General features: G+C 62.1%; 1 protein-coding gene across 5 annotated transcripts in view; it reads left to right on the top strand.

Moving 5' to 3' along the window:
* TRAPPC9 (trafficking protein particle complex subunit 9) overlaps positions 1-26,719 on the top strand; it is a 556,901-nt gene extending 530,182 nt beyond the window's left edge. For all 5 annotated transcript variants that reach the window (XM_082433781.1, XM_082433777.1, XM_082433780.1 and 2 more), the window contains 2 exons: positions 25,094-25,314; positions 25,958-26,719. In XM_082433781.1, the coding sequence (XP_082289907.1) occupies positions 25,094-25,314; positions 25,958-26,125 (389 nt within the window). In that variant the 3' untranslated portion in view covers positions 26,126-26,719. The remainder of the gene's footprint in view (positions 1-25,093; positions 25,315-25,957) is intronic.
* The last annotated feature ends 955 nt before the right edge of the window (positions 26,720-27,674 follow it).

Raw genomic sequence — 27,674 nt, 5'->3', positions numbered from 1 at the left:
ATTTACCCTCTTCAAAGAGTTCGATTCAGTGGTTTTGGTGTTTTCACAAAGTCACGCAGCCGTCACCACTGTCTAGTTCCGGAACGTTTTCCTCACCCCACAAAGAGGGTCCGTACCCACTAGCTGTCGCTCCCAGTCTCCTCCCCCAGCCCCCGATCTGCTTCCTCTCCCCACCGTCTGTCTGTTCTGGGCAATTCATATCAATGGATCACCCAGCAGTGGCCTTTGTGGCCAGCTCTCACTGAGCGTGGCGTTTTCGAGGCCCGTCCGTACCGGGGCACGTGTCCGTGCTCCACTCCTGTCCTCAGCCTCCTCGCACACCTCCCTGGGTGTCTCGTGGGCACTTCAGCTCAACAGGCCGAGATCACGTTCTTCTTACCCCAGACTCGCTGGCACCCCGACCCGCAGTTCATGGTCAGCTCTCCCAGGGCTCAGGCTCAGCACCTGGTGCCTTCCCCACCGCTCCCGTGCCCCGCGAAGCCTCCAGAACACGGCCGGGTCTGACTGCACCGCATCTTACGTCACCACTGCTCCTTCCTCTCCCCGAGCCGCCCGCGGGAGCCTCCGACTCACGTCCCGATTCCTCGCTGCCTGCTCCCCAGCAGCCCCAGCGAGCCCGCAGAGCCGAGGCCAGCTGCCCAGTCTCTCTGCCCAAGGCCCTCCGGGGTTTCCGTCTCACCCGATGGAAAGGCCAAGCACCTCACCTCCCGGATGCAGCCCGACCCATCTCCCAGCACGTCTCCGCCTGGTCCCTCAGGCCTCCGCACCTGCTTGCTCTGCCGGCACTTGCTCTCCAGGTGTCTGTCTGGCTCCTTCAGGACTCGACTTAAATGCCACCTCGCAGAGACTGTCCGACGTAAAACAGCCTCCCATCCCGCCCTCATCCTTCACGCCTCAGGACCGCCTGCGACCGACTGAGACGTGTGTGTATGCACGCGCGCGTGTGTGTTCACTTGTTTGCTGCTTTCCTGTGGGTGCCCAGTGAGAACATCTGAGCTGGATGGACGGATGCGTGGAAGGATGGACCTAAAGGGCTCTCTGGTGGGGAAGACAGGCTGTAGCTTCCATCAGATTCTGTTTCCTCAGGACTCTGTAAGGGCATTTCAGCGAAGGGTCGTTTTCCTAGATGAATCCACGACATTTCTCATTCTTCTGGAAGACCAGGCCTTAGTGTGGTTTTGGTGAAAGATCATGGGCTGTGTGCTCAGACAGAGCCATGTTTCGATCCCGGCACTACTCGATGGCTTTAATCAAATTACTTAACCTCTCTGAGCCTTGATTTTTTTCCCTCTCTCAAGCCTTGCTTACAAGGTTACTGAGAAGACAAAAGAGTTGTTTGAAATACGCCTATTGCCATAGGTCTACACCCCGTTAGTGTCAGATCAAGGCCCTCAGTAAATATTATTCTCTTTCCTATTTGATCAAGGAATGAAGAAAAGTCCCCGCCAGTCCCGTTACTGAGACCCGTCCTGCTTTCAGGAAGCCAGCTGTTGGGATGGCCCCTGGTGGGCTCAGGGTTCCGCCCCAGCTGTGCAGCCGCATGACCCCAGGAGCCTGGGGCTGAGGTTTTCATCCCCATTTTCCAGGTGGGGTACAGCTCAGGCCTGCAGGGGAGGCCAAGTCCCACAGAGAAGAGGGGCCGCCCCGGGGCTTCTGGCCCCAGGCACCCTGTCCTGACTTGCCCACCCACTTCCTAAGCAAATACATGTTGCTGAGAAGGAGAAGGAGATGGTGGTGGAGATGATTAAATTATTCAAGAGAACAAACTGTTTTGAGTGCCCTGATTTGCATACCAGATCCTAATGTGCTCATTACAGCCATTCTTCTGGGTTCTCTAAAGCAACGGCCCTCCAGCCAGCCCTCGAGGGGGCTGCCCTGTGTGCAGTAGGGGTACCGCAGAGGTATCCTCAGCCGTAACCCAGCCTCTTCAGACCTGGGTCTCCCCTTCCGATTAGCGTGTGTCAGGGTGCGGCCAGGAGCCTCCCGTCTATGGCTCCTCACGGCTTTGTGCCGCCGCAGAATCCGTTTCCCTCAGTCAGGAGCCTTCGTCTGAACTTGGCACCAGAGCATAGGCAGGGGGGCAGGTAGGAAGGGGAGACAAGCAAAGGAAGCCAAGGTGCACGGGGGGGACAGGCAGGGTGGGGAGGGGAGGGCCTAGAGCTGGAAACCGCAGGGGTGATGGCCCCCGGCTTTGGAGAGGGGCCGTGCACCGTGGGAGCGAGGGCGGAGCTCGGCGGCTCTGGGTTCAGGGCCAGGGTGACTGTCGGGGGCGTCCCTGTGGAGCCGAGGGGCGGCCCCGCCCAGAGAGCTGGGGGGGATTGAGGGCTGGCCAGCAAGTCACCTGGCGGAGGTACAGAGGCCGGGGATCCATGGGTCTGGACTCAGAATGGGGCTCACCAGCCCCAGAGGTGGTGGAAGGCATGGGAGGGAATGAAATCCCCTGTGAGGGTGAGCAGGGAGGAGAACCTCCAGGGTACTGGTGCTCCCACGGCATCACATCCCAGCCTGGAACTCCAAGGGGCCACAATTCTACATTTGGACTCGGCCTCCCAGCCATGATGGAGGTGTGTTTGTCACGCTAGGAGGATGAAAAGTGTCTTATGTCCTTGTTTGTTAGCTTGGTCTACGGCTCCTGAATATCTGGCCCTGCGGCAGGTGGTCGCCCCTTGTGCTCTCGTCCTGAGTCCCACAGCTCAGGACGTGGGTGGGCCCGGCTGGCTGGTCTCTCCGCAGCCCTCACCCGCAGAGGCCGCCGCGGCCAGCTCCCTCGTGTCGGGAACCTTGGTCCCCTGCCCAGGGTGCTGCTCTGTGACTGAAATTGCTTTCCTGCTAATTAAGCGGACAACATGGCAGGCAGTCAGCTTCCAAGTTGCTTTTAAAAATTCCATTTTTCTCCTGGAAGCGATGTTGTTGGCCCAGAGAGGTACGTGCTCCTTCTCATGTGACAGTAGGAGGCTGATCAGCCAAATCGGGAGGGTGCTGGGTGGGGCAGAAAGACTGATGTAACCCCCCAGTCTCCCCAACTCAGCGGTTCAAGGATCCCACACTAGCTCCTTCACATGCGTTCACTGGGCCGGAAGTCACCTCCTCCGCGCTTCCCCGAAAACCGCCCCCAAAGCCCTCCTGCCAGGGGTCCACGCCCTGCACGGCCTCCTCTCCCACCGCACTTACCCCACCCCGCCCTGACCCCAGCCTGGGGGCTGCACTTACCCCCCATCATTGGGGCCTCTCGAGGTGGCGTGGAGTGGGGTTGGGTGGAGGTGGGAGTGCAGAGGAGCGTCCGGTCATGTCTGCAGGTCCATCAGACGCCCATGTGGGGCTGCCAGGGAGGCGGCGGGCTGTGTGAGCTCGAGCAGAATGGGGGATCCTGGAAGGAACTTGGTGTGGAGGCCAGGCTTCAGAGGGGACGGGCTGAGGGGCTTACAGCCTAGAGGAGGTGGTTCTGCGAGCGCATGGCAGCCGTGTCCCTGTCTGGGGTTCAGGTGAGCATCGAGAGCCCAGCCCGGAGGCCAGGTCAGACTTCCCAGAGGTGCGCGGAGTCTGATGGGCCACCGGGACTAAGCAAAGGTGTTCCGAGCACAGATGCAGCTGGGGGCCGCCCAGGGCTGCGTACCTGGTGATGTCAGCCTTTCCTTAACTTTCCCGAGCCTCAGCTTTCTCATCTGCAGAATGGCAACATTTATACCTTCTCTGCAGCACGGAGACCGGGATTAAGGGAACATGCACGATGTGCCCCCGAGTTTCTAACAGGCGCCTAGTGCAGCGGAAGTGAACAGGGAACCATACCAGGCTAGGAATAGCGCCAGGATAGTTGGCACATCAGCCCCGGGGTCTCCAGAACCCACAGCGAGCTCTGCGGTGCCATCACCCTGCTGAGTGCCCTCCCCGCCACCCGAGCCAATCACCAGGGCCTGGGCTCCGGGGCTCCCCAACACCCAGTGCTGAGCGAATTTGTTTCCCAGCTGCTTCCTGGTCTCTGGCCAGGTCTCTGGGAACTCCTTGTCTCTGGGCTTTGGGGCTGAGGGGCTGTGAGTCCGCAGACTTGATGTTCAGGGTTGAGGGGCTCGGGCTCTGATTTCAGTGGGCCCGGCCCTGAGAGACGCCACCTACTGTCTGCGGCAGACAGGGCTCCCGGGGTACCTAGGGCAGACGCGTGCGTAGAAGAGGGGAGCACTGGGGGCGCGAGGAGGGTTGAAAGATGCAGAGAGGTTTGCTGCATGGGCAGGGTGGGAGCTGGCGGGGCAGAGGCACCGTGGGGCTCCCTGTGGAGGGCGGCGCCCACTCCTGGGGACTGGGCCAGGGTTCTGGGGCTGAGCCGTGCACGCCCATCCACGCTCTCGAGCACAGGGACACGTGTCCAGGACACCCGTCTGGCGAGGGCTGGCATGGGGCTTTGAACCCAGGCCTGGGGTCCCCGGACCCACACCCTGAGCTTTTGGGCCCTCACACCTTGGGGCAGTTGAAGTGAGATTTAGGCCGTAGACGCCGCAGGCCCTGGTGGTGAGGGGTGAGGGAGAGTGCAAGTGACCCGGGTTTCTTCTGTGCCGACCTCGGGATGCTGGTGCCACTGGCTGAACCAGTGAACATGGAGCTTCTCAGGCTCAGCCAGAGCTCACAAAGGGCCCCCCCCCTCCGCCCCATGCCGGCTCCCAGACCAAAGATCCCCCAGGGAGACAGGGATCTGACAGCCCCTCCAGGTGAGGTGTGACCCCCCAGAGGAGACCGGCAGGAGCTCAGGGCTCTAATTAAATCTCCTGGTTGTCATCCCCCCAGCTCCCCACGGAGGAGGCTGTTCCGCAAACCGCGGCCTGTCTCCCGAGCCCGATTAGGGAGGGTAAATGGCCCTGGGCAGATGGCAGCCTGGCGAGCCCCTCGCAGGCGGGCAGATGTGCACCCGCTGCGGCAGGGCAGCGAGGGCTGGTTGCTGGTCATCAGCAGGGATTTCCTGGGCACCTGCTGGGCCAGGCCCTCCCTGGGCCCCGGGGACACAGGAGCAAGCAGACCCGCTCCCGGCCTCGCTGGGCCTTTGCCGGTGGGTAGTGAAGGTTGAGGAGAGACACGGCCCGGTGCGAGGGGGCAGGGGTAGAGTCTGGGGGCGTCATACGGGCCTGGCCTTGCTCCACCCTGCCCCGCCCTGGCTGCAGACCCTGGCACGGGGTGTAAGGAGGTGACTGTGTCCGTGGAGTGGTTGGGACGCAGCCCCCAGGGGCCATCCACAAGTCCCTCAGCCCCACCCCTACCCCTCCTGCATCTCTGAGGACTTTCTGTCTTTAATTTTTTATTTTCAGTTAATGAGAAACCACTGGGCAAACAACCAGTGAGGCCCTCATCAGCTTTTACCGCAGGCTCAGCCCCGTTTATTGGAGCAGAGGGCGTAGATGCAGCAACTGTACCGAGAGGCCTTCTCTAGGAGCCCCCAGCCTGGGAACGAGCAGCTTGCTCACCGCAAACTAAATGCAGGGCCGGGGGCTAGGGAAAGGCCTGCTGCTTTCTGTGGCCGGGCCACAGCTGCAGGGGTCGCCAGCAAAAAGCTGAGAAGCACTGTGACCCGGAAGAGATTCGTGTGCTCATCCATTCCATCAGCAGGCACTGATCAAGGCCTCCTGGAGGTCTGAGCAGGGACTGAGGGTCGGGAGCTTCCCCCCCGAGGGGTCGCTGAGCCCAGCGTGTTCACGGTGCCCTGGCCGACCCTGGAGATGCTCACGCCCTGCCTGGCGCTGAGAAAGAAACAGTCACAGCTCAGAGCTTTGTGCTCAGAGACAGGGCCAGGGATGGGGAGGAGGGGGCTTTGGGGGCTCCTGCTCTACTTGCGCAGGTCCAGGAGGGCTTCTCGGAGGAGGGAGCAGGGGCACAGGGGCCTGCAGGGTGAGGAAGGAAACCCTCTTTGCTATGGGGCCTCCAGGGGCACCCTGGGAGCTTTGCCCGGAAGCTGGTGTCCTGTGGGTACTGGGCCGTGGGAGCCTTCTGAGCAAAAGGCCATGTCGTGCCTGCCTTGAGACAGGTCACCCTGGGGAGGGAGGGGCCAGGCAGAGGGCGCCCCGCCCCCCGAGCCCCCCCCTCGGGTGGGCTCTCCCCGGGCCGTCTTCCTGCCCCCATCCTCTCTCTCCTTCCCTGCTCTTTGCTCTCTCCGTCTGGTACTGCGGGGACAGAGGAGGAAAGGATCCACGTTGACCCCCAACCCCAAGCCCTGGCCCTGCCCTTCCCGCACAGGCATGGCCTCCCTTGAGCCTCAGAAGCCTCTGGAGCGGATTATGTGAACTCACCCCACACACCTGCCCACGCGCACACACGTGCAGGCTTCAAGTTGTGAGGAAGACCCGGGGTCAGCCCCGTGCAGCGTGGAGGTCCAGGTGGCCTGCACGTGCAGAGGCTGGGTTGGGATTTGGACCCCCTCCCAGCATCCCAGAGTGGCCCCGTGTCCTCTCTAGGCCTGGGGACAGCATGCATTAATCCTTCAGCCAGCGTCTGCGGTGGGGACAGGAAGCTTTGTGCTGTCAAAAAATGATTCTGACACTTGTTCAAACAGTAAGGGGACTTTATTCAGGACTGTTGTGACAGAGGTCAAGCCTGTCCAGTAGCAGAGAGAGGTCAGACTCTGCTGTAAATGCAGCAAAGATGGCTGGGGGTTTAGAGCCAACGAGCAGAGTGAGGGGTCAGTGGGTGGAAAGTCACTAAGAGGGGACATCAAAGGTGGCGGATTCTTGCTGAAGGCAGGCCAGGCGCCCGGACATCAGGGGCGGGGATTCTCGGGCTGAGCCGACTGGGCAGGATTCTTGCCAGAACTGGGGGACGCCGGCCGGCAAGGCCAAGTTCCGAGAGTGCTGTCCCAACGTTCCTGCTCTCAGCCTCCCAGCACTGCCAGGGTGGCCGTCAAGGGCCCGGAGTCACGAGCCTGCAGCTGGCCTTTCGGCCTCTACCCCTCACCTTCCTCACGAAGACAGAACCCAGCTCAGATGACCGTGCGTGGCTTCCATGGGCCCAGGCATGGAGACGCCCAGTGCAGCGCCAGGAACACTGTAAATACTCAGCGCTGGCCCACCATCTTTCCTTCCCTTCCCCATGCCACAGCCTGCTGCGGAGGTTTTAAAGAGCCGCCTGGGTCCAGCCTCCAGCTCTACCACTTACTGTGCAGCCTGGACAAGTGACCAACTTCTCTGCACCTCAGTTTCCTCATCTGTAAAATGAGGGCAGTAAGGGCTCGTAATGCGGAAGGTAGCTGTGAGGATTAGAGCAGGGCCAGGCCCATGGAAGGTCCCGGTAAATGCAGCTGCTGTCACGGGCAGCGGCAGCTCTGTTCGCTCAGAGTTGAAAGAGGCCCCGCTCGAGTGCACAGCACCTCGGGTTCAGTCTCCTCCCCAGAACCCCAGGCAGTGACAGCACCACGTGCCAGGAAGCTCTCGGGCTTCATCTCACTTACTCATTGCAGCCACGCTGTCTGTGCTTAGTGCTTAAGCTCATTTTGCAGATGGGGAAGTGGAGGCTCGGAAACTCATCCAGCTTTGTAAGTGGTGCAGCCAGGGTTTAAGTCTCTCTGACCCGAAACTGAAGGCGGGTTTTTAACAGCAGGAGGCCTCTTCAGCGGGGAGGGAGGTGTACTGTTCAGCTCGCCCCACAGGTTGGGGTCCCTGGGAGACGCTCGGGTGGGGACTGGCACTTGGCGTTCTCAGGTCAGCCCCTGTGGGAGGGAGAGGAGGGGGAGGCCGGGCTGCGACGCAGGCCCCGTGAAGGAGCTCCGGAGCAGGGGTGGCTCTTTGGGACTAGGGGTCTGGGGCTTGATGCCCTGTGTCAGCCGGTCACCGGATGTGGGCCCCCCTGGAAAGGGGCTGTGACCTTGGGCAAGGCAGCCTCTGAAGGGCTGCCCTCAGGTACTGCTCCCAGCGCCTGGGGGCCTGAGGCCTCCCTCCAGGAGCGGCCCCCCGAGCAGGCATCACAGCATTCATGGCAGACTGTCTGCACCCCTGGAGGGGTCAGTCCTGTCTCCGTTGAGGGCAGATGCGGACATCCAGGGTTTATGCCACCAACCAGTCCTTGGTGGCCTTTGCTGTTGATTAGGTGGTTGAGACTAGGCAGTGGAAGGGGAGGCCCCTGGCTTGGCTGCCCCATTTTACCGAGAAGGAAACCAAGGTCCAGAGAGCGCCAGGGCAGCCTTGGCTGTCCCGGCTGAGGGTCACGTTAGCCAGAATGAACTGGGAGTATTCCAGAGCGTCTCTCTTCCTGCAGTTGTAGGTTCAAGGGTTCAGACCTGCCATGATGAAGTCAGTTCAATGCAGTAAGTGTTTCCTGAATTCCTACTAAGCGCCAAGGGATGGGGTTGGGACATGCAAACCGTGATTGTGCTCCAGCCGAGGACATGGACCAGCCCACAAGGAACTGTCCTATAAGCCATAACGCAGCGTGAGGAAAGGGGACTGATGTTGTCTGACTCCCCCATGTGCCGAGGGCGGGCCCTCTACGTATCCGTGTCCTTTAATCCTCAGTCACCATGGTCTATATTCCAAGTGAGGATTCTGGGGCTCACGAAGTAAGTGGGCTGCCAAAGGGAAAACAGCTCATAAATGGCAGAGGTACCATTTAAGATGGCCTGTTTAACTCCGGCAGCTGAGTAAAAGTTTGGTCAAGGCCCCCAGGAAGTGTGGGGAAATCTGGAAGGAGTGGAAGAGGCTTGCGGTGAAGACTTTAGTGGGTTTAGGCCTCCAAGGCTGACCGAGAAGTCTGCAGGCACTGGGGCTGTCCCACCCTGAAGGAAGAACAGGGCAAATTAGCAAAGTGGGAAAAGGCAATCGAGAAACTATATGGATAGCGAATAGAGGGAGGGGGGGGGCAGGGGTGGGCGGAAGGATGGGCAGGTGATGGGTGGGAGATGAGTGGATGGATGGACAGGTGAGTGGCTGGGTAGGTAGATACACGGATGGATGTTGGATGGGTGATGTGTAGTCCAGTGTTGGTTGAGTTTGTGACGGCAGAAGACGAAGTATCTAGATCCCTGTTCCAAGGCTGGGGCACAGGAGCCCAGATAGGTAGGCAGATTAGGAGCTGTGGGCACCACCCTTTGCCACAAAGCCAGCATCGCCAACTTGAGTAAGTGGAACGGGGGACCCTGCCCCTGTTGCCACTGGTTACAAGCTAGGGTTGGAAGCCGGCGGGCAGTGTGCAGAGACAGAGAAATGAGTCAGGGCCAGGGCATGGCCCTGATACCTGAAGCATGGATGCTTATGGGTGACGTGGTTTCCGGAGGGGCCAGGTTTATCTGAGAGCCAAGGTAGAGGTCCATGCCAGGTGCTATGGGCTTGGCCCCTGAGCATCCCTGGCCTCGGGACCCTCACAGGGATGTATTCTGTTCAGTTCTGGCTGCTGGTCACTTCAGGGCTGCGGACTCCACTGTGATTTCCATCGAACATCTGACAGAATCAGGCCAGAGATTCAGATGTGCAGCTGGGTAGGCTGACTGGGTGGGCTGCCCTTAACCTTTCCCTGGGCTGGGCTGGGCTGGGCTGGGCTGGGCTGGGCTGGGCTTGTTTCAAAGGGCATATTGATCGGCTCAGCGGGCAGCAGGGCAGGCTTCCTCCCCTCCGCCCCTCACACTCGGCCCTCTGCAACCCGCGAGCAGGCAGCGACCTGGCCGGACTGCCTGGTGGGGCCGGACTGCCTGGTGGGGCGGCAGGAGCTCTTGTCCCTTGTGCTGGAGCTGCACTTGGTTTCTCCGTGTCCGCTGGGGTCATCCGTCCTGCCGATGTCACTTGCTGCTACTGCAGGGGAAAAAGGAACTCGTGTGGAAGGAAGCAGTTAAAAGAGTGTGAGCTCTGCAGTCGAATCCCAGCTCAGGCAAGGACCCGAGCTCTGTGTACCTTGTCCATAAAATGGGGACGGTGACACCCTTTGTCATAGGGCCCTGGTGAGGAGGAACGGGACCACCCGCGCAAAGCACCGAGAGCAGTGCAGGCGCGTGGGAAGTGCTCGGGGCGGGGAGTTAGCGGTGCTGGCGCTGCTGGTGCCAGGGGTCGCTGGGAGCTGGAAGGCCCAGTGTCGCTGCAGAAGGGGCCACCGCCGCTCACCCCGTGCACTGTTCATTCACAGACACCCACTGGGCAAGACGCAGATAGACCTCAGCCCCTGCCCTCTGGGCTCCCAGCACGTAGGGGGAGCAGCAGGGACGGGTAGTGACAGCGCAGGGGGGTCCGGGCTGGGTACAGGCGTAGCTGCAGTTCTGAGGGCTTCCGGGAGGGTGTGCCATCCGAGCTCGCGGCACAGCGCACTCAGGAGGGACGTTGCAATGCTCCTGCACCCTCTATCTTTCAGCAACCCTGCCGGGCAGGCATCACCGTCTCATCTTACAGGTGAGAGACTGAGGCTGGGTGAGGGCCCCACGAGTTAGTGGCCTGGCAGCCCCCCGTCCCCAGGGCCCCCCCCCCCGTCAGCCAGCCTCCCCGCCTCGTGCCGACTCCAGTCCTGGGCCCTCGCGGTGCATCGTTCCTCCTGAGCGTTCCCCCCAAACCTGCACCTGCCTCAGGTGTGTCATCTGTACAGTCACAGGACGAGGGACAGCTGGGGCAGTCTTGATGTCTCTGCAGGAGGCTCAGTTTGGGAAGCCGGGTCGGCCTGGAAGGACTCTCCGTGCTTGCTCGGGGGTCAGTGCTCTCTCGCGTTGGCACCGTGTCGGTCGGGAGGACAGGAGTGCGTGACGTGCAGCAGCCACCTCGTGTGTTAGGACAGGCCGCCCCGGGGCACACTGCCCGAGTGCTGCAGGGGACAGGCACCTGGGTGGCAGGTGCGGTTTGAGTGGCCCCTCGGGACTCATCCCAGGGCTCCTCGATCTGGCCCTCTCGGGCTGGAAGTACTTTTAGAGAAGCCACCGGTCCTTGCAGAGAGGCAAGAGGCCCGTCCCCGAGAACAGAAGGCCACGAGCCAGCTGCGGGGCCCTGGGCAAGGGCCTTCTTTTCTGGCTCAGGGCTGCCCAGACAGCCCCTCAGCCTGTGCCCGGCACCGCCCCGGCGCCTTTCACACTCACCGTGCGGTGCAGGGCTGCTGCCTGGCCCCGAGCTTCTCCTCTGCAAACAGAGGACCCAGCCGATGCAAAGGCAGCGGCGCGAGGGCACCTGTCCCCTGTGCCGGGAGCAGCTCAGGTAGAGGGCAGCACGGAGGGCGCAGACGGGAGCTGGTGCGGGCCCCGGGGAGGCGGCCCTCCAGGAGCTGCTCCGTCCATACTCGTTTGCAGGGAGCCCACCTGCGTCTGGGAGAGTGTGGACTCTCGTGTGGGTCAGGCCCCCTGGAGCCTCTGTGACGCTCAAGCCCCCGTCAGAGAAGCCCAGGCGGGGGCCTCATTCAGCAGGGTCACCTCTGGTGAGGGTCTGCGGGCCCAGGGCACAGCCCGCACCGCACGGACAGCCGGGGCCCGTTTCCCTGGGGCTGCTCTGCTCTGACGCCCTCCCGCATCCGGCGCCCTGTGCCCAGGGTGGGTGCAGCGGGGCCACTCCTCACTCCGTCCTGGGTTTGTGCGGGCCTCCGCCCCACCCCTGCCCCGTGCCTTGGGCTCCACCGTGGGGCCTGCTGCGCGGTGCTCGCCCAGGGCAGATGGGCCGTGAGGGGCCCCCTTACTGCATCCTCACGAGCCTCTAGCCCACCTTCCAAAGGGCCAGCGGCAAAGTCTCGGCAAGGCAGTGCTCTCTGGGGGCTCAAAGGGTGCCCTTTCTCACGGCCGGGAGTGACCCCAGTTAAGCGCAGGGCAGCGGGTTCATCACCAGCCTGTTTGTCCAGCTGCCCGGCTCCCATGGTTCGGGCGCGCGGGCCGCTCGGAAGCTTCTCTCGTGGCCCGTGTCCTTCCTGAGTGACCTGAGTGTGCTCTGGGGTGTACCACTTCTACGGGAAGCTTCAGCTGCCACCACTTCAAGAGTCTGTTTGACGTGGTAAATGTTGACCGAGCACAAGGCAGGTGTCAGGCCCTGGGCTGTGTGTGGGGGGGTGAGGGGATGGTCCTGGCACAGTGTCTGGATGCCGAGGGAGCCAACATGCCACCTTGGATCAGTAGAAAGAACGGTGTGAGTATGGACTTAGAGGGCTGAGCCCAGGCACGAGCATCATGAAGTAGTAGCCCGTTCTGAAATCATCCAGCTCGTTCCTCTCAAGTTATAGATGGGAAGGCAGAGGCTCAGAGAAGTTAAGTGATTTCCCTGAGGTCACATAGCAAGCCATAGTTGGGCCCTGTTCATTCGTCAGTTAGTTCAGTGAGTGAACCCTGAGCCCTGCCCTCAGAAGAGCTCACCTCTATCAGGGAGACATTTTGTCAACGGAAAATTCCGGCATGAGGCTGTACATGATATGACAGGGGGCTTGTGCAGGGCTGGGTATGATTCAGGAAGTCTTCCTGGAGGAGGTGCTGCTCGAGCTGAGTTTTGGAAAGGCCTAGAGGAGCTGGCAAGGCAGAGAGTATGAGGGGCATTGTGTGTGGCTATGAGGGGGTGATGGATGGCAGGAGGTGTGTCACAGGGTGCTGGGGGAGAGTGAGCAGAGGAGAGAGGCAGATGGCCTTCAATTGGGTCTAGAAAACTCTGGAGGAGCAGTCGAGGGCACCAATCCTATATCGACATCCTTTTACATTTTCTCTCTGGGAACCCTTTTTCTTCTCCTTGGCTGTCTCCCCGCCTGGACAGACCCCGGAGTCCAGAGACCTGGCTCCTAGGCCTGGCCCCACTACCAGCCAGCAGAAGGTCTGCCAATCCTGGGGGCGGCCCCAGATACTCAGGCCCTGCTGGGCGCCAGGGGATGGAGGGAGGAGTGCCCATGTCCCGCCCTCCGGAGTCCGTGGTGGTGGCAGGACCCCAGGTAAACGCAGGATGCCAAGTGCAGCCCCCGAGGCACCGGGGAGGGGAGGCTGGGCTGGACAGGCGGACAGGGCAGGCTCCCAGGCCCAGGCAACGAGCCGCCTGCGCCAAGGTCCAGCGGCATGAAACCAACTGCACAGCCCCTTCCCGTGTCCGCTGGGGCCCTCCCATGCTCCTTCCCCTCCGGCGCTCAGCTTCCTCATCTAGGAGAGGAGGGTCCTGAGATTCCTGCATGTCCTCCTGGTGCCAGCAGTGCCAGCCGTGTGACCTGACCCTGTGGGTGAGAAGGTCTGCGGCTGGGACGACCTTGTGTGGTGAGGACCAGCCTGGACGCAGAGCCACAGGAGCAGCGGAGGGGCTGCCTGGGTGGCAGCAATCTTTATTTAGAAAGTCCTGAGTGAAGAGGAAAACTGAGAGATTGAAAACGTAGGGACACTGCTCGGAGACAGAGAAGTCATTTCAAATTCTCTGCTGTTCTCAGAATGATGTCTTTGCATAATGCTACCAGCCAGCAGGCATAGCTTTCATTCTTCCGTTTTTTCCCTGGTTTATCTTCAGTTGTCTGAAGTGCTTGTCCAAAAAGAGAAGGTCGAAGCAGAGGGCCTAAGAGAGGCATTGTCTCCGCTAAGCAAGGTGCTTCCTGTGCAAAAGCAGTTCCGGTCCCTTTGGGAAGGGAAGGGCACCCGGGCTCCGGTGCCCACGCCACCGCTGATTCACACCATGGTCCTGAGCACGTCAGCTCCGCACTGGGTTCCAGTGTCGCCTCTGAAAGGGAACAGTTTGGAGAGATGAGCCCCGGAGGCCGGTAAACGTCATAGCTAAATGCCATAACAAACAGCCCCAAATTTCAGGGGCCCAACACAGCAGCCTTACTTTATGTTCTCATGGTGTTGGTGGTGGGGCCTGTCTGGAGCCCACTGGGGGACCCTGGCCCCGCCCATCCTGGGGCCCTGCCCATCCCCCAGCTTCCCTTATCCCGCGGCTCCTCCCTGGACCCTTCTCAGCTCCTTTAGTTCTGTCAGCAGGCAGATGGGGGATTGTAGGAGGGATGTGTTTGTGGGCCAGCTTGGGGGGCTGTCATTTTCCCCCCTGCTGTCCACTGGCCGGTCCTCAGTCCCGTGTTCACGCCTCACCACTGCGGGCACTGCACTCTGGCTGTGTGCCCAGGAGGCAAGGGAATGGTCTGGTGAACACGCAGCCAGCCTCTGCCGCCAGAGCCTCCCGAGTTCAAGTGTTCCATGAGGGAAGAGCAGGGCGGGCCCCCGGGTGGAGGGGGCGTGTGAGCAGGGCCTTGAGACCTGGGGCAGGGAGACACTGCTAGGGAGAGGACAGCAGAGGGCCGGCCACCGGCACGGAACCCTCCGGCGAGACCCAGGTTCAAATGTGGCCGCCCCGAACTCAGTCTCTTCAAACTGAACCGACCTTGTAGCTCCGCCTGCACCGCTGCCTCTGGTCCCGTCGTGAGCCCTTGCGTTTGTCGGGCACTTCTCTGCCCCGGCTCTGCACACCAGCCCTCTGGCTGCATCACCCCCTTGCAGGAGAGGAAGCAGAGGCTCTGGCTTCTCAAGGGGCTCTCCCGGAACCTGGACTTGGTCTGAGCTCCGCCACCCTGCTCGCCTGGCCCGAGAACCAGGGCGACCGTGGGCAGGGGGACCCCTGACCTGGTGGGTGGTGTTGGCCGTGTGCATCTCTCCCCGTCGTTGAAGCAGGTTTGCACGGTCCACAGGCAGCCACAGGGCCGCAGGATGCAGCCGCCGGGGGCTCCCCTCCATCGGCCTGGTCCCCGCCCGCCCCGCGGGTGCTGGCCCCCGGGGTGGACGTGCCCGGGAAGCCAGAGGACATTCCACGAGTGAGCTCCAAGCCACACGCATCTCCCCTCCCACTCCAGCTCGCCTTCATTTTAATCTAATTTCCTTTAATCTTTAATGAAAAGTTGTAAAAGTAAAGTATTTACCCAGGAGAGCCAAATGGCTCCTCAGGAGCTGTTCTCGACTGGAGGGTAATTACACGTGTGGGTCTCGCGCGGTCTCCCTCCCCGGATGCTGGGGAAGAGGCATCCTGGCTTATGAACTAATTAGCTACCTCAGTAACTGTTAAAAACGCGCGCCATTTAGCACATTGAGAGCAGGGCTCGGGCCTTGTGTGGTGCCTGCCTTGACGGGCGCCCGGCACGGGACCCGGAGGAGCCCGGGCAGCCGAGCCGAGCTCTCGGGAGCAGCCCTTCTCCCGGCCCGTCACTCTCCTGTCGCATCCCCCGGCCTGCGCCAGCACGGCCGACAGAAGGACCCCCTTCCCTGCAGTGCGGGAGGCTCGGAACGTGCGGGGAGGCGGGAGGCGGCTGTGGGGCTTGATGCCATCTCCCCAGATGCCCACTGCCTCTTTGCGTGTAAGACCCTTGCCCAGAACACCGTCACTCCCACCTCCAGGGCATCTCCATGCTCCTGACCTCTTTTGCAAACTCTCTGTCAGTAAAGCAGCAAAATAAGATTTGAAACATTTGGACTAAGGGAAATCATGTTTGGCACAGGTGGTCAAGACTTGGAGGAGTGGGCATGCAGGAGAGGCCGTGTGTGCGTGCGTGCGCGCGTGTGTAGGCTGAAATACGGCTGCTGAGGGCCCGCGTGGTGCCCTAGGTTGGTACACTCTTGGCTCTGAGCTCCCTAACAGCCACAGAGAAAAGTTCAGTTACTTGGCTCTCGTCGGTAGCGAGGGAAAACCTGCCGCCTTGGTTGTGTACCTAGCGACTAGCTACGTTGGCATTAGAGAAAGTTCACCACTTTTTACTGGCTAGTCGGGAACTGCAGGGTTTTCTGCTGGACCTGCCTGTGCCTTCTGCCAAAGGACAGCCAGCGCTGGGGGGAGTGGGCAGCACCGGCAGGCCGGGGCCCCTGGCCTTGGTTCTCTTCCGCATCCCCGAGGCTCAGCTATTGTATTTCGTTCCCACTTGAGCTTCTTTTTTGCTTCATTTAAAGGGTGACAAAGCTCCTTGATAAATTCCCGAACCTAGCCTCGCCTGAATCAAATTTGGCTCTAAAATTTAGGCCCACCCAAGATTTATGTAAACTAGAAAAATGTGTGTGTCTTGTGAAATTTGAAATTTAAATGTGCTTTAGCTGAAGCAGGCTTGGTAGAGCCTTGAAAACTTGACTCACTCTGGCTGTTTTGGAGTCTTCACCTCATTAATTCCTACTGCATTGTTCCCAAGTCTTTAAAATGTTTTGTCCAAAATTAGACCTAGAGTCTGCTTAGCCGTCCAGTTTTATCAAAGAAATGAAAGGCAAGGAAGGTGGAGCTCTGGGGTGAGGCCGAGAGGGTGTCCTTGCTGGGGGTTTGGGCTCCGGGGAAGAATAAGCCTTCCACTGCCGGCCCTGGGAGCTGTGTCCTAAAGCAGGAACGAGCTGGCCGTCCACGAGTCACCCCTCTTTGCCACTGAAAAGTGACTTGCGCATGACCTTGGGGGGGGGCCTGCTGATATTTTCCGTGTTTCCTTCAGCCCCCAAGGGAACTGTGCTGTGCAGGCTCCACCCGAGGTCCCACCTCACCCGTCTTCCAGCGCCTCTCAGAGTGAGACCGTGGCCTGGGACACGCACGCGTGCGCATACACACACACACACACATCAGAATCGACCTAGGAGGCCAGACTCCCGGGAGCCGCCAAGCAGGTCCCTTTTGAAAAGTCCACAGTGGTTTAGAACCGCTGGGCTGTCCACAGCCATTTGGCAAGTGTCTCCCAAGTGCCAGGACCATCTGCCCGCCCCTGACCTTCACGCCCTCCCACTCCATGGACCAGACTAGAGAGATGGCTGTGGACGCCGCAGGGCCGGCCTGACCACTGGCCCATCCCTGACCTCGTCCTCAGGCTCCAATCTCTACCCGGCCCTCGTCTTGGCTCCAGAGGCCCTGCTCCCACCTGCGCCTCTGAAGTCGGGGTCCTGATGCTCTCTGCTGGCCTCAGACTCGCCCAGCCCCCTATTCTCTGCCGTGCACGAGGGGAGAGGAGCCCACACTATGCCCCAGCCCTCTGCCCAGCCCCAGGCTCCAGGAGGACGAGTGGGGTTAGGGGCTTGGGATTCCAGAAGGTTCTCAGCCAGGGATAGATGAGTAAAGAAGACCGGACAAAAGGGCCTTTGCAGACTCCTGTCCCGGCAGGCAGAGGCGCACGTCCACCCTGTGGGGCGCTGAGGGCCGCAGCTGCCTGGCCGGGCGTGGGCACAGCAGGGAGACGCTACCGCACCCGCACTAGGATGGCCGGGACAAAGAAAGGCAGGCAAGCGCTGGGAGGGACGTGGAGAACCTGAACGCTGCGAGTAGGGCTGTGAGATAACGCAGCTGCTTCAGAACACAGCCTGGGGGTTCCTCAGCAGGTTAAACGCAGACCCACACGACCTGGCAATTCTGCCCTGAGGTGTGTGTCCTCGAGAAATGAAAACCTGAGTCCGTACAGACACTTGTCCCGGAGTGTCCACAGCAGCACTGCTTACGACAGACAAGAGTGGAAGCACTCGAGGGCCCATCCACAAATGAAGACAAGCTGTGGTGTGGCCACACGACGGAACATCACTCCAGCGTGAAGAGGAGGGAAGTGCGGGCTCCCACAGGGCTGAACCTTGACAACGTCACGCTCAGGGAGGGAAGCCAGTCCTTAAAGACCGAATATATATGATGGTACTCATGTGAAAGTCCAGATGTGGGGCGTCTGGAGAGCTAGAAACTCGATTCGTGGCTGTTCAGGGCTGGGGGACGGGGAGAGGGGCAGGGATGGTGAAGGCATATGAGGTTTCTTTTTGACGTGATGAAAATGCCCTCACATTGCCCGTAGTGATGGTTGCACAGATCTGGGAATCTATGGAAAGCCATGGAATTGTACACTTTAGTAGGTGAGCTGTGTTGTTTGTGAACTAAATCCCAGTAAAGCTGTTTAAAAAATAACACAAGCCCCTGTGCCCAGGGTTCGGGTGGGAGCTGGGCTCTTGGCTGGGCGCCTCTCCACACCGGAGCAGGTTCACCTGTAACGTGGGGCAGTGACAGCGCCAGCCTGATGGGGTTGGTCTGAGGACCGTGTGAGGCAGTGCCTGTGAAGGCTTAGAACAGTGGCCAGGGTGCCACTGGGAGCTCCTGTCACCAATAAGACTAATAACAGTGAGAAGCACAGCGGGCTGGTGCCCGCGGGGGAGGGCGAGGGGGGCGCCTGGGTGCAGAGGGCCGTGCCGGGACAGGCTCCTTCCACCGCGCTCTCCACCTGCTCCCGGGCTCACGTGGGCCCGGAACCCTCTGGAGTGCAGTGGGCATGAGAGGTTGGCAGGTCCCCAGGGCGGTGTCTGCCTGTGTCCTGGGCCGAGAAAGGCCGGCCCCCTCCAGGCGCAGCGTGCAGTAGGGGCGGCATTTGGCGAGGCCAGGCGGGGGTCTAAACCGGCCCCGAATGGGAAAGCAGAGCTGTTGCAGCCCGTCCTGGGGCAAGAGGGGAGACCGAGGCTGGAGGACAGAGCCGCCCCCTCCAGAAGCAGGACTCCAGCCCCCATGCTGATGCCAAGCCCTGGATGACGGGCACTCCGTCGGGGCAGCGTCTGGGGCGGGCCAGAGGCCCCGGGCCCCGGCAGCCCCATCGCAGCCCCATCACTTCCCGGACCTCAGCCTCCCTGCTCAAAACCCGCTAAACCCGCCCCTGTTCTCTCTGCCCTCCAGGAGCACATGAGGGTGGGGGGGAGGGAGTGGGCAGCGGAAGACTCGCCTGACCTCCTGGTGGCGCCTCGGGGTGCGGGCACCGCCCCTTTTCAGCGGCTCTCACTTCGTGAAGCCCCGCCCGCTGGCCGCAGGGTGGCTGCCCTTGGCCAGAGCGCAGGCTGGCACCGCCGGCTGCCTTCCCCCTCGTGCCTTCCTCGCCAGCGTGGGCCCCGCAGGCCCTTCCCTCGTCGTGCCTTCTATTTATAGCATGGGTTCCTGCCAGAGCCTGTCAACGTGCTATAGCATAAACGTGGCAGCCGTTTCAGGAGCCATTCTGGGCCAGATAAAATTAAGTCCGTGACTCTGGCTGGTATTAAAAATGAAGGAGAAGCAGGGCCGGGGGCGGCGGGAGAAGATGGACTGTGGCCCAGTTTAACGCTTTGAGGGAAGACTAATCCGCTCCCCGGAGATTTCTCACAATATGAGATTCTCCTGCATAAATAATCTCCTCCACGAAAGCCGGGTCTGCGAGTCAGGACCAGAGCCGGGCAGTGGCAGCTTGGTCCTAACATCCTCTCTGCAGGGGCGCTTCGGGGACGTGGCCCAGTCCCCTCAAGTCCCAGGGGGCCCGAAGGGGGCAGGGCACGGCTGGGATTTGAGCCCAGGTACCCCAGCCCCAAAGCCCACTCATCTACTCCTTCATTCATCCACTCATTCACTCAAAAAATATGAACTAGAAGAGTGCCTGCCTGGCCTGGGTGTTGGGGCGAGGAGGGAGGGACACACAATGGTTAACAAACAAATGGGTAAAGAAGAACTTCAGATAAGATGTTGAGGGTCACGAGAAAATGAAGAGAGTGGAAGAGTGACGGGGCAGGAAGGCTCTTTACTGTGTGGTCAGAGACAGCCTCCCTGAGGAGAGGGCCAAGGTGGTGCGAACAGCAGGTGCAAAGGCCCTGGGGCAGGGATGTGCTGGGCCTGCTGGCCTAACAGGGAGGAGGGAGGCAACGTGGTAGGAGCGCGGGGATGGGGGAACCTGGCTCAGGGCCGTGCAGGGCCCTGGAGACCAGGGTCAGTGGCCGTAATGTGATCAAAACTCCCTCTTATTCTGGGACTGGGCAAGGGGCGAGCGAGGACGTGACAAGGTGGGACCATGGTTCATGCCGCTGTGAACCGTTGGCTGCCATGCGGGAAGCTGGCCTGGGCTAGGATGGAGTGGGTCGGGGTGGAGATGGGGATGGCCGCCGGGCGGGCTGGTAGACTGGGTGTGGGTGCCCGGGGAACACCTCAGTGTGACCTCCGGGCGCCAGGCGGGCCTGCCGGGTAGGGCCCCTTATGCACGGAAAACCCTGGGGAGGCGGGGTTTCAGGGAGAAAGTGGGAGGGTTTCGTTTGGGCCAAGTTAAGGGTGAGACCCCGCTGGACACCTGGGAGAGGAGGTCAGGGCTGCCCAGAGGAGCCGACGCCTGGTTGCGGCCCTCACTGGGTCCTGAGCCCCTCCTGCTCGGTCCTGCAGGGTGGCCACCTTTCCTGTCCAGGAGTCCCTCCCACCTGGAGCTGCTGGAGGGCAGGGCCACATCCAGGGTGTTCCACAGACGCTCGTTAAGATAACGAGTGCTGTGGCCTTGGCCTCGGGCCTTGGGTTTCAGAAACTGGGGGCTTGGGGGCAGGTCGGGCAGAAACGAACCCGAACCTTTGAGCACTTCCCTTTGGCGCTTTTCACAGAGAGTGTGACACTTGCTGCGTTTCCAGATGAGGGACGCAGGCAGGGTTCAGACCGCGCGGTCCATCCGCCCTCCCCTTGGGCCTGGGAGGCGGCGGCAGCTCTTTGGTCCCTGAGCGCTGCCGGGTTGGGCTCCTCAGCCACTCTGACAAGTGAGCGCCAGCCTAGTGGCTGAGAACAACACGAGCTACTACCCCACGGTCCTGTAGGCCGGTCTAAGAGGTGGCGGCAGGCTGCGGGCTGGGGAGACCCCGGTTCCCGCCTTCTGGGCTCCAGGGACGCCTGCACCCCTTGGCCCCGTCCTGTCTTCAAAGCCAGCCGTGCAGCTCCTCCCAGCCTCCCTCCGCCACCATGGTCACGCAGCCTTCCAGGCGTTCTCCTGCCCCCTCTTGCCCTTGTAAGGACCTTTGTGACCACATTGGGCCCACCCAGATACTCCAAGATACTTGCCGTCTCAGGGTCCTTAACTGAATGTCACCTGCAGAGTCCCTTTACCGTGTGCGGGAACACGCTGCACGGGATCCAGGGATTAGGACGTGGACATCTTTGGGGGTGTCATTCTGTCTAGCACACCACCCCCTCTGGCGGCACAGACTCAGGGTTCCGGGAGCTTCTCGGGGACAAGACTGGACCTCACAGAGCCAGAGTTCTGTCTCTCCCGCCCACCACTGTCGAGGTCCCCCATGCGCAGCTCCCCGGCAGCCTGGGGGTCAGGAGATGGGCTTCCAGGCTGGGACCCCCCTCCCTGCCTCCCCGGGGGGGTGGGGGGCTGCCTCTCCCCTGAGGCTGGGACGTTCCAGGTCGCGATGTGGCCCACCTGCAGCTTGGCTGTGGGTCTGCATCCCTCCTGGACAGAGTGGCCGGGAGAGGCTGAAGGGACTCGTCCTGCTGCCTCGGTCCCCTCTGTCCATCGCATCAGCGCCGTGCTGGTCACCTTTCCCCATCAGCATTCACGGCCAGCCTGCGGGTGAGGAGCGGCCCTGGAGAAGCTATATAAATGCAAAGCGTCCTCCTCGGCTGGGGATTAGAGCTGGTCAGGGACCTGGCCCGCCCCGCGCATTCTCCGCTGCCCAGGGTGGGTGTGAGCCTAATGGAGGTAATGATCCAGCCGTCCCGCTGCGGCCGCTGTGTGCCCCGCCCCCTCCGCTGTGTGCCCCGCCCCCTCCGCTGTGTGCCCCGCCCCCTCCGCCTGCGCGTTTCCAGTTCTCACAGAACCTCTTTGAGGTGGGCTTTCCTGTCAGCCCTTCTAAAGGTGAGGAAACTGAGGCTCAGAGAGGGCAAGCGGGGGGGAGTCAAGGAGAAACTACTCAAAAGTGCGCAGCAGCAGGGATCCCTCTACCCCAGCCTGGAGACGGGCAGGGGGGTCACCACCCCAGGAAGTGGACAGTGGCAGTGGCCTGACGGGCCGACCCTGGAGGCCAAGGGGAGCAACTAGACCCCGCACACCCGGACATCAGACCTGGGGTTCCCACGGGGGTCTTAACGAGCCCACCCTGGATGCTGCGGGAAGGCTCCCAGGGTGATTGTGAGGAATCCTTGGGGCGGGGAGGCGCCAGCTGCGCGGGACACACTCGGACTGGTGTGCCCACCCCCTCCCTGCAGCTGGCCAGCCTGCTGCGGACACAGAGGGAGTGCTAACCCGCCGTCCCTGGCAGGGGCCCCGGTCTGGCGATCGAGTGGACGCGGCGCCCACCTTCCCCACCTGAGGGTGGAGGGGCCGGGCCAGGCGCCCCCCGGGGACGGTGGTCGGGAAGTTGAGCTGAGCCCTGCACGTGCCACAGGGCGGCTGAACTCCCGGCCGTGCCGCGATTTAACATGTGGTTTTCATTCCTCTGGGCAATTTAGAAACGGCTCCGACACAGCTTGCCTTTGAGAAATTTTTAATTATTTGTTCCCTGCTCCTTCCTGGTGAGTTCTGTGACTCTCTGGTGGACGGCTGGGGCTTCTCCTTGCTGGTCTCAGCTGCTCCTTCCAGCCTGGCGCAGCGGGGCTTCCACGCGAGAAGGGTCCCCTCTCCCCAGCATGGGGCACAGCTGCCCTGGTCCAGAGTCAGAGAAGCGAATTCACTACAGCAAGGGGTGTGCTGGGACATGAGTGCCGGTGGAGTTACGACCCCCGACCTGAGCACAGCCGTCACGGTCACCGTCAACACTGTTATCTCAGGTGCATTTTCACTAGACTTCTCGCCCAGTACCCCGTGGGTCCCAGGAGAGGCCAGCCCTGGCATCCTTTTCAATTCAGGAAGCATGTCATATTCTCGGAGAAAACGGACCTCTGCTGTTTCCTCCCAGTGAGGGACGTGGGAAGGTTTGATGCTCTCGGACCCAGGTTGGAGGTGCTGGAGCTGCAGAGTGGAAGGAGACAGCTGCTTGCTGAGCCCAGAAAGTCGTGAGTTTGGCAGGCAGTTATTGTGGGTGCCAGGCATGGGTGTGGCGTGACCAACTCTCCCAGTGTGCCTGGCACTGAGGGGTTCCCGGGACGCAGAAGTTTCAGGACTAAAGCCAGGATGGATGAACCATGACAGTTGGTCACCTGTGACTGGGGACACATCAGGGAGCAAGACAGGTGGGTCCTGCCCCTCTTGAGGGTCGCCCTTCTCCCCGGGGAGGCAGACGAGGAAGCAAGCAGCTCTCCCCAGACTAGGGCCGGGCAGGCCTGGCTGGGTCCTCTGTCTGCCTCTGGGTCATTACCCCGGTTTTGCAGATGAAGTGAAGGAGGCTCAGTTCGGCAGAGGGCCTCCTCCAGGGTGAAGGGTTGGGGCAAAGCCAAGATCCCAGCCCGGCCTGCTGCTCAGCCAGGGGCCAGCTCCGTCCCCCATCCCTGCCACCCTGGCCTGACCTCGGGACCATGCCCCTGCCCCTCATTTAGAGAATGCCAAGGAAAGAGTCCCACTGGGAACTGTGTCCACAGCCTCATTTCCCCTCTTCATTGCCCCAGGGGCCAAGTAGAGCTGGGCATCAGGGAAGGGTTAAACGGGCACCACCAGGTGAGCTGGGGCTGCTCTGCAGATGAGCCCATGGGCCAGTGCCTGTGGCCCACGCGGTTCTCTACAAGGGAGGACAGAGGGGGCAGAGATGCAGCGAGCCGGCCACCCTCCGCTGATTTGCAGATAATCCTGTCTTCCCCTTAATGGAACCATCAGCCGAGGCTCTCCTACACCTGCTCTCTCCACACGAGGCTCAGACTTGCCTGGCTGGGTTCATTGTTCAGCACGCATTACTGGGGCCCGGCCTGAGCAGGAGAGGGACCAAGGACTGTCATTACGCCCACTTCTCAGGTTTGAAAGAGGCCCAGGACAGAAGCCAGTGTCTCTTGTTCCTGATATATCCTCTCTACACACTCACGCACACACACACACACACTCTCTCACTCCGAGCCCTGGATGTGCTATGGAAAGGTCAGCTGAAGAGATTCCAGCACTCCTTGGGGATATCCACCTGCCTTGGAGGGAGGGTCTGCATGGCCCGTCCAGGGCTGGCCACTCTCCAGACCCGTGCCTTCCAGGAACCCCAGTGAGGCGCTGGCCTCCTCCCATGGGCACCGAGGCCCCATAGCTGTTGGGCAGGAGGGTCTTCTGTGCAGTCGCCTGGTGTCTAGAGCAGTGTCAGTGACTTAGGGGGTGTCCCCGACTAGCCTCCACTGCGGGATGCTGGTAATGGCGGGGTCAAGGTTGAGACACACGTGACGAGTCCTTAAACAGCAAGGTGGGCAGGCGTGAGGAAGTACACAGGTGACACTGTCACACCATTACTCCTGGGCCTGCAGATGTGACGAGGCCAGGGCTCAGGGTCGGCGCTTGGTAGCCCCACGGCCAGTACCGTGTGGTGTGAAGTCCCATTGCAGGTCTAGGACCCCCTTCCCTGGCCTCCGTGGCCGGATCAACAAGCCGGTGACCTTCTGGTGTCAGGAAGGACCCTTACTGACCGTATCAGCATCCAGCACTGCCATAGCAAATTACCACAGACTGGGGGCCTCGAGACAACGGGGCTTGACTGACTCTCTCACTGTTCTGGAGGCTGGAAGTCCACGTTCAAGGTGCGGGCGGTGCTCTGGGGGAGGACCCCCAGCTCCTGGAGCTGTGGCTGCGTCACTGCAGTCTCTGCCTCTGTCTTCACCTGGGCTCCCCTCTGAGTCAGTTTTCTCCTCTTCTGCCTCTTTTAAGGACACTTGTCGCTCTCAAATCCCAGCCCATGCCTCGCACCCATGCTTGAAGGCGGGTCCCCCAGACTACCCCCCCTGCCGTCCTGCTGGGGTGTCTGGTGGTCTGAGGAGAGTGGGGGTCACAGCACAGCCTCTCCAGTCTACCTGCCCCATCACCCCACCCCCTTGCTGCCCCTCGTTCCCTGTTCCCTGCCTGAGGGGCGCTCGCCCTGCTCCGTGACTCCCAGACCTTCCCCCAGCTGGCGTCCCGCCTCCGTGGTGCCCCAGGGCCACCCCGGCCCTCAATGCGGCAATCTGGGCGGGTCGGTCTGCGGGTGACTTGGTAGAGGCCCAGCCACGTGCCGGTTGGCTCCTTGGCCCCGGCCTGTGCACGCTCCCCGCCAGTTCTTAGTCCCTCCCCTGGCTGTCCTCCACCTGCAGGAGCCCCTGGGGTCCAGGCCAGAGCTCAGCCCTTCCAGGCGGGGGCAGCTAGGAGGCCCTTCAGGACCCCCAGGTGACCCTGGGGCCCTCTCGGCCTCTCCAGCGTGGCACAGACCGCCCCCCCGGGGTACAGCTCCGGCCCCGAAGCCTGTCTCTGCTGGCCTGCACGTCAGGAGAGCAGGAACCAGGGCCCTTCATCTGTTTTCCAGGAGGCAGCCTTGGTGGGTGAAGGAGCGGGGAATGAATGAATGAATGGAGGGAGGGAGGCCGGCTGGGCGGTGCCCTGACAGTCTCGTGCCCCGTGTCCCTTGCAGACGTGCTGGTGGACGGACAGCCCTGTGACCGCGAGGCGGCGGCCTGCCGGGTGGGCGACCCCGTGCGCCTGGAGGTGAGGCTGACCAACCGGAGCCCGCGCAGCGTGGGGCCCTTCGCGCTCGGCGTGGTGCCCTTCCAGGACCACCAGAACGGCGTGCACACCTACGACCTGCGCCATGCCGTCTCCTTCGTGGGCTCCGGCACCTTCTACCTGGACAAGGTGCGTGTGGCCCCGGTCACTGTCCCCTGTCCCACCCCTCCCCCAGTGGCAGACTTAGGGGTTGGTAGACGTGGCGGCCTCTCTGCGTTGACCCTCGTCCCCCTGACTCGCCCTGAGACCTCAGACGAGTTCACGTCTCTGTCCCTGAGTCCTGGGAGCAGAGCTAGGATGGGGACACCAGCCCCCGAGGGTTGTTAAGGAGCAGAGGACGAGTGTGTCGGGGGAGCGGCAGGGCAGCGTCAGATCTCTGTGCCGCTGGCACCGTTGCCCTGGCCCATGTGGCCGGCTCCTCCCTGCTCGCGGTCACGGCACGCAGGCCCGAGGGGCTGATGGGGTCACGAGGCACAGTACTCATTCTCCACTTACCTGTTGAGATGGTGCCTTTGCCCCAGACGCTCCCCACTCTCCCCGACCCCCAGACGGCCCAGGGAGGGAAGTGTGATTAGCGCCATCCTAGGATAGGAGCTGAGGCCCAGAGAGGTGCAGTGACTCGCCTGGGGCAGCACAGCAGGGAAGCCCTGGAGGGCCACGGGAGCAAGTGCTGGGGGCCCGCCCGCCCCCGTATCTAGGTAGGTTCAGGGGTCTCCTGGAGGCTCTGGGGGTCCGCGCTGCTCCCGCCTGATGCCCCTCCTCCTCCCCTCAGGTGCGGCCGTCGGGCCAGTCAGCCTGCCTCGGGGCCCTTCTGTTCCTCTGCACGGGCGACTTCTTCCTCCGCATCCGCTTCCACGAGGACAGCTCCAGCAAGGGGCTGCCCCCCTCCTGGTTCCGCCTGCCCAGCGTGCACGTGCGTGCCCTGGGGGCCCCGGCCTGAGCCGCTGCTCCCGTGGGGAGAGGTGACCAGAGTGCCCCCGGGCAGGGGACAGGCCTTTGCTGCAACTCCTGTCCACTCCTCCCACCCCTCACCTCCCCTCCTACCTGCGGCGTCCTCTCTGGGCTTTGCAGGGGCCCCCAGACTTGGCAGCCGTGCCCCTTCCCACACTGGCCATCAGGGATCCCCTGCAAGAGGCCGCTGCTAGGGTGAATGCTGACCAAACCCCAAAGTGTGGCCCTGGGTCCCTGCACCTGTTCTGTGACCTGGGGTTCACAGCCCAGCCAGCAGGAAGAAAAGGTGAGCGTGAGGGAGGGGCACAGGCGGGGTGGGTCTGGGGAGCCTCCCTTGGCCCCCTCGGCCCTTGGAATCCCCCGAGGGCTGGCTCTTCTCCCAGGGGCCCTGAGGCAGCCCAGCCAGGAGAGATGGCACCGTGGTTGACTCCAAGAGGAGCCACCTGCCCCCGGTGGGTAGACGGTCACCTGTGTCAGCTGTTCTGGCCCCTGGGCTGGTTCCAGGCTGGGCTCTGGGGGGCCACGGCCTGTGTGTGTCTGCGTGTCGGTGGCAGATTCTCCAATAAAGGGCCTGCCTCGCTTCTCTGCTGGTCCGCCTGCATCCCTGCCTCTGCTGGTCCGGTGCGGTCAGGGGGCCGCCCCCCAGCTCGTCAGCCCCCAGCGCAGGTAGGGACTCCCACGACCCCACACAGCACACACGGCTGGTGGCCGGCAGGGTCGGGCCTGTGTCTGTCTGTCCCTGTGGCCCCCCCAGGCCCCTCCCATGCGTGTGCTCTTTGGGCCTCTATGCCGCCCCTCTCAGAACACCGTCTCGAGTCCCGCACTATGGTCCTCAGCCCCCGCGATGGCTGTGGCCATCTCGGCCTCTCACTTTCTCTCCTGAGGTCCACACACACTCGGGAAGATGTTTGGGGGTGACACACGCGTCCAGAAGTTGAGGTGCAGATTGGAGGTGGGCGTTCCGCAGCCACCCTCGGACCCACCTACCCACCCACCGCGAGGGCTGCCTCGCCCCTACTCCCTCCTCGCTCCCCTCCGGGTCGCCCAGCCCCCTGCCCCCTGCAGCCTCACTCCCAGCCCTGGAGGGTCAGACCACCTCTGCCCAGGCATCCTCAGGCCCTGTCTAGCAAACTCCACCTCCTGAGCGGAGTTCTGGGGCCAGAGAGAGGGCGAGGGTCCCAAGGCACAGAGCAGGGTGGGGTGAGGCCGGAGGCGTCCAAGGCTCCCGGGTCACCCCGTTTAAACGAGGCCACCCAGGCAGCAGGCGTGTGGCCAGCCCACACACAGGGACAGAGGAGGACGGGCAGTGAGCGGGCTGTCGTGGGCCTGGGGCGCATGGCCCGTGGGGTCCCCACGACTTCAGAGGTGGGTGCCCTTCACGTGTACCGGCACACCCCGATTAGAAAACATCTCAACGAGAGCTCTGGGCTCAGGGCAGCGAAGAACTTCCCTGGCCCGCCTCACATGGGCTGCACGTGTTCCTGGCACGCCTCCCAGTGCCGGGACTTCGCCCTGCTGTGCCGTCCTCAAACCCTCTG

Source organism: Balaenoptera physalus, assembly GCF_965194825.1.
Source record: "Balaenoptera physalus genome assembly, chromosome: 17".
NCBI lineage: Eukaryota > Metazoa > Chordata > Mammalia > Artiodactyla > Balaenopteridae > Balaenoptera > Balaenoptera physalus.
Note: the sequence above shows the minus strand (reverse complement) of the source record. Positions and strands in the feature narration are given on the sequence as shown.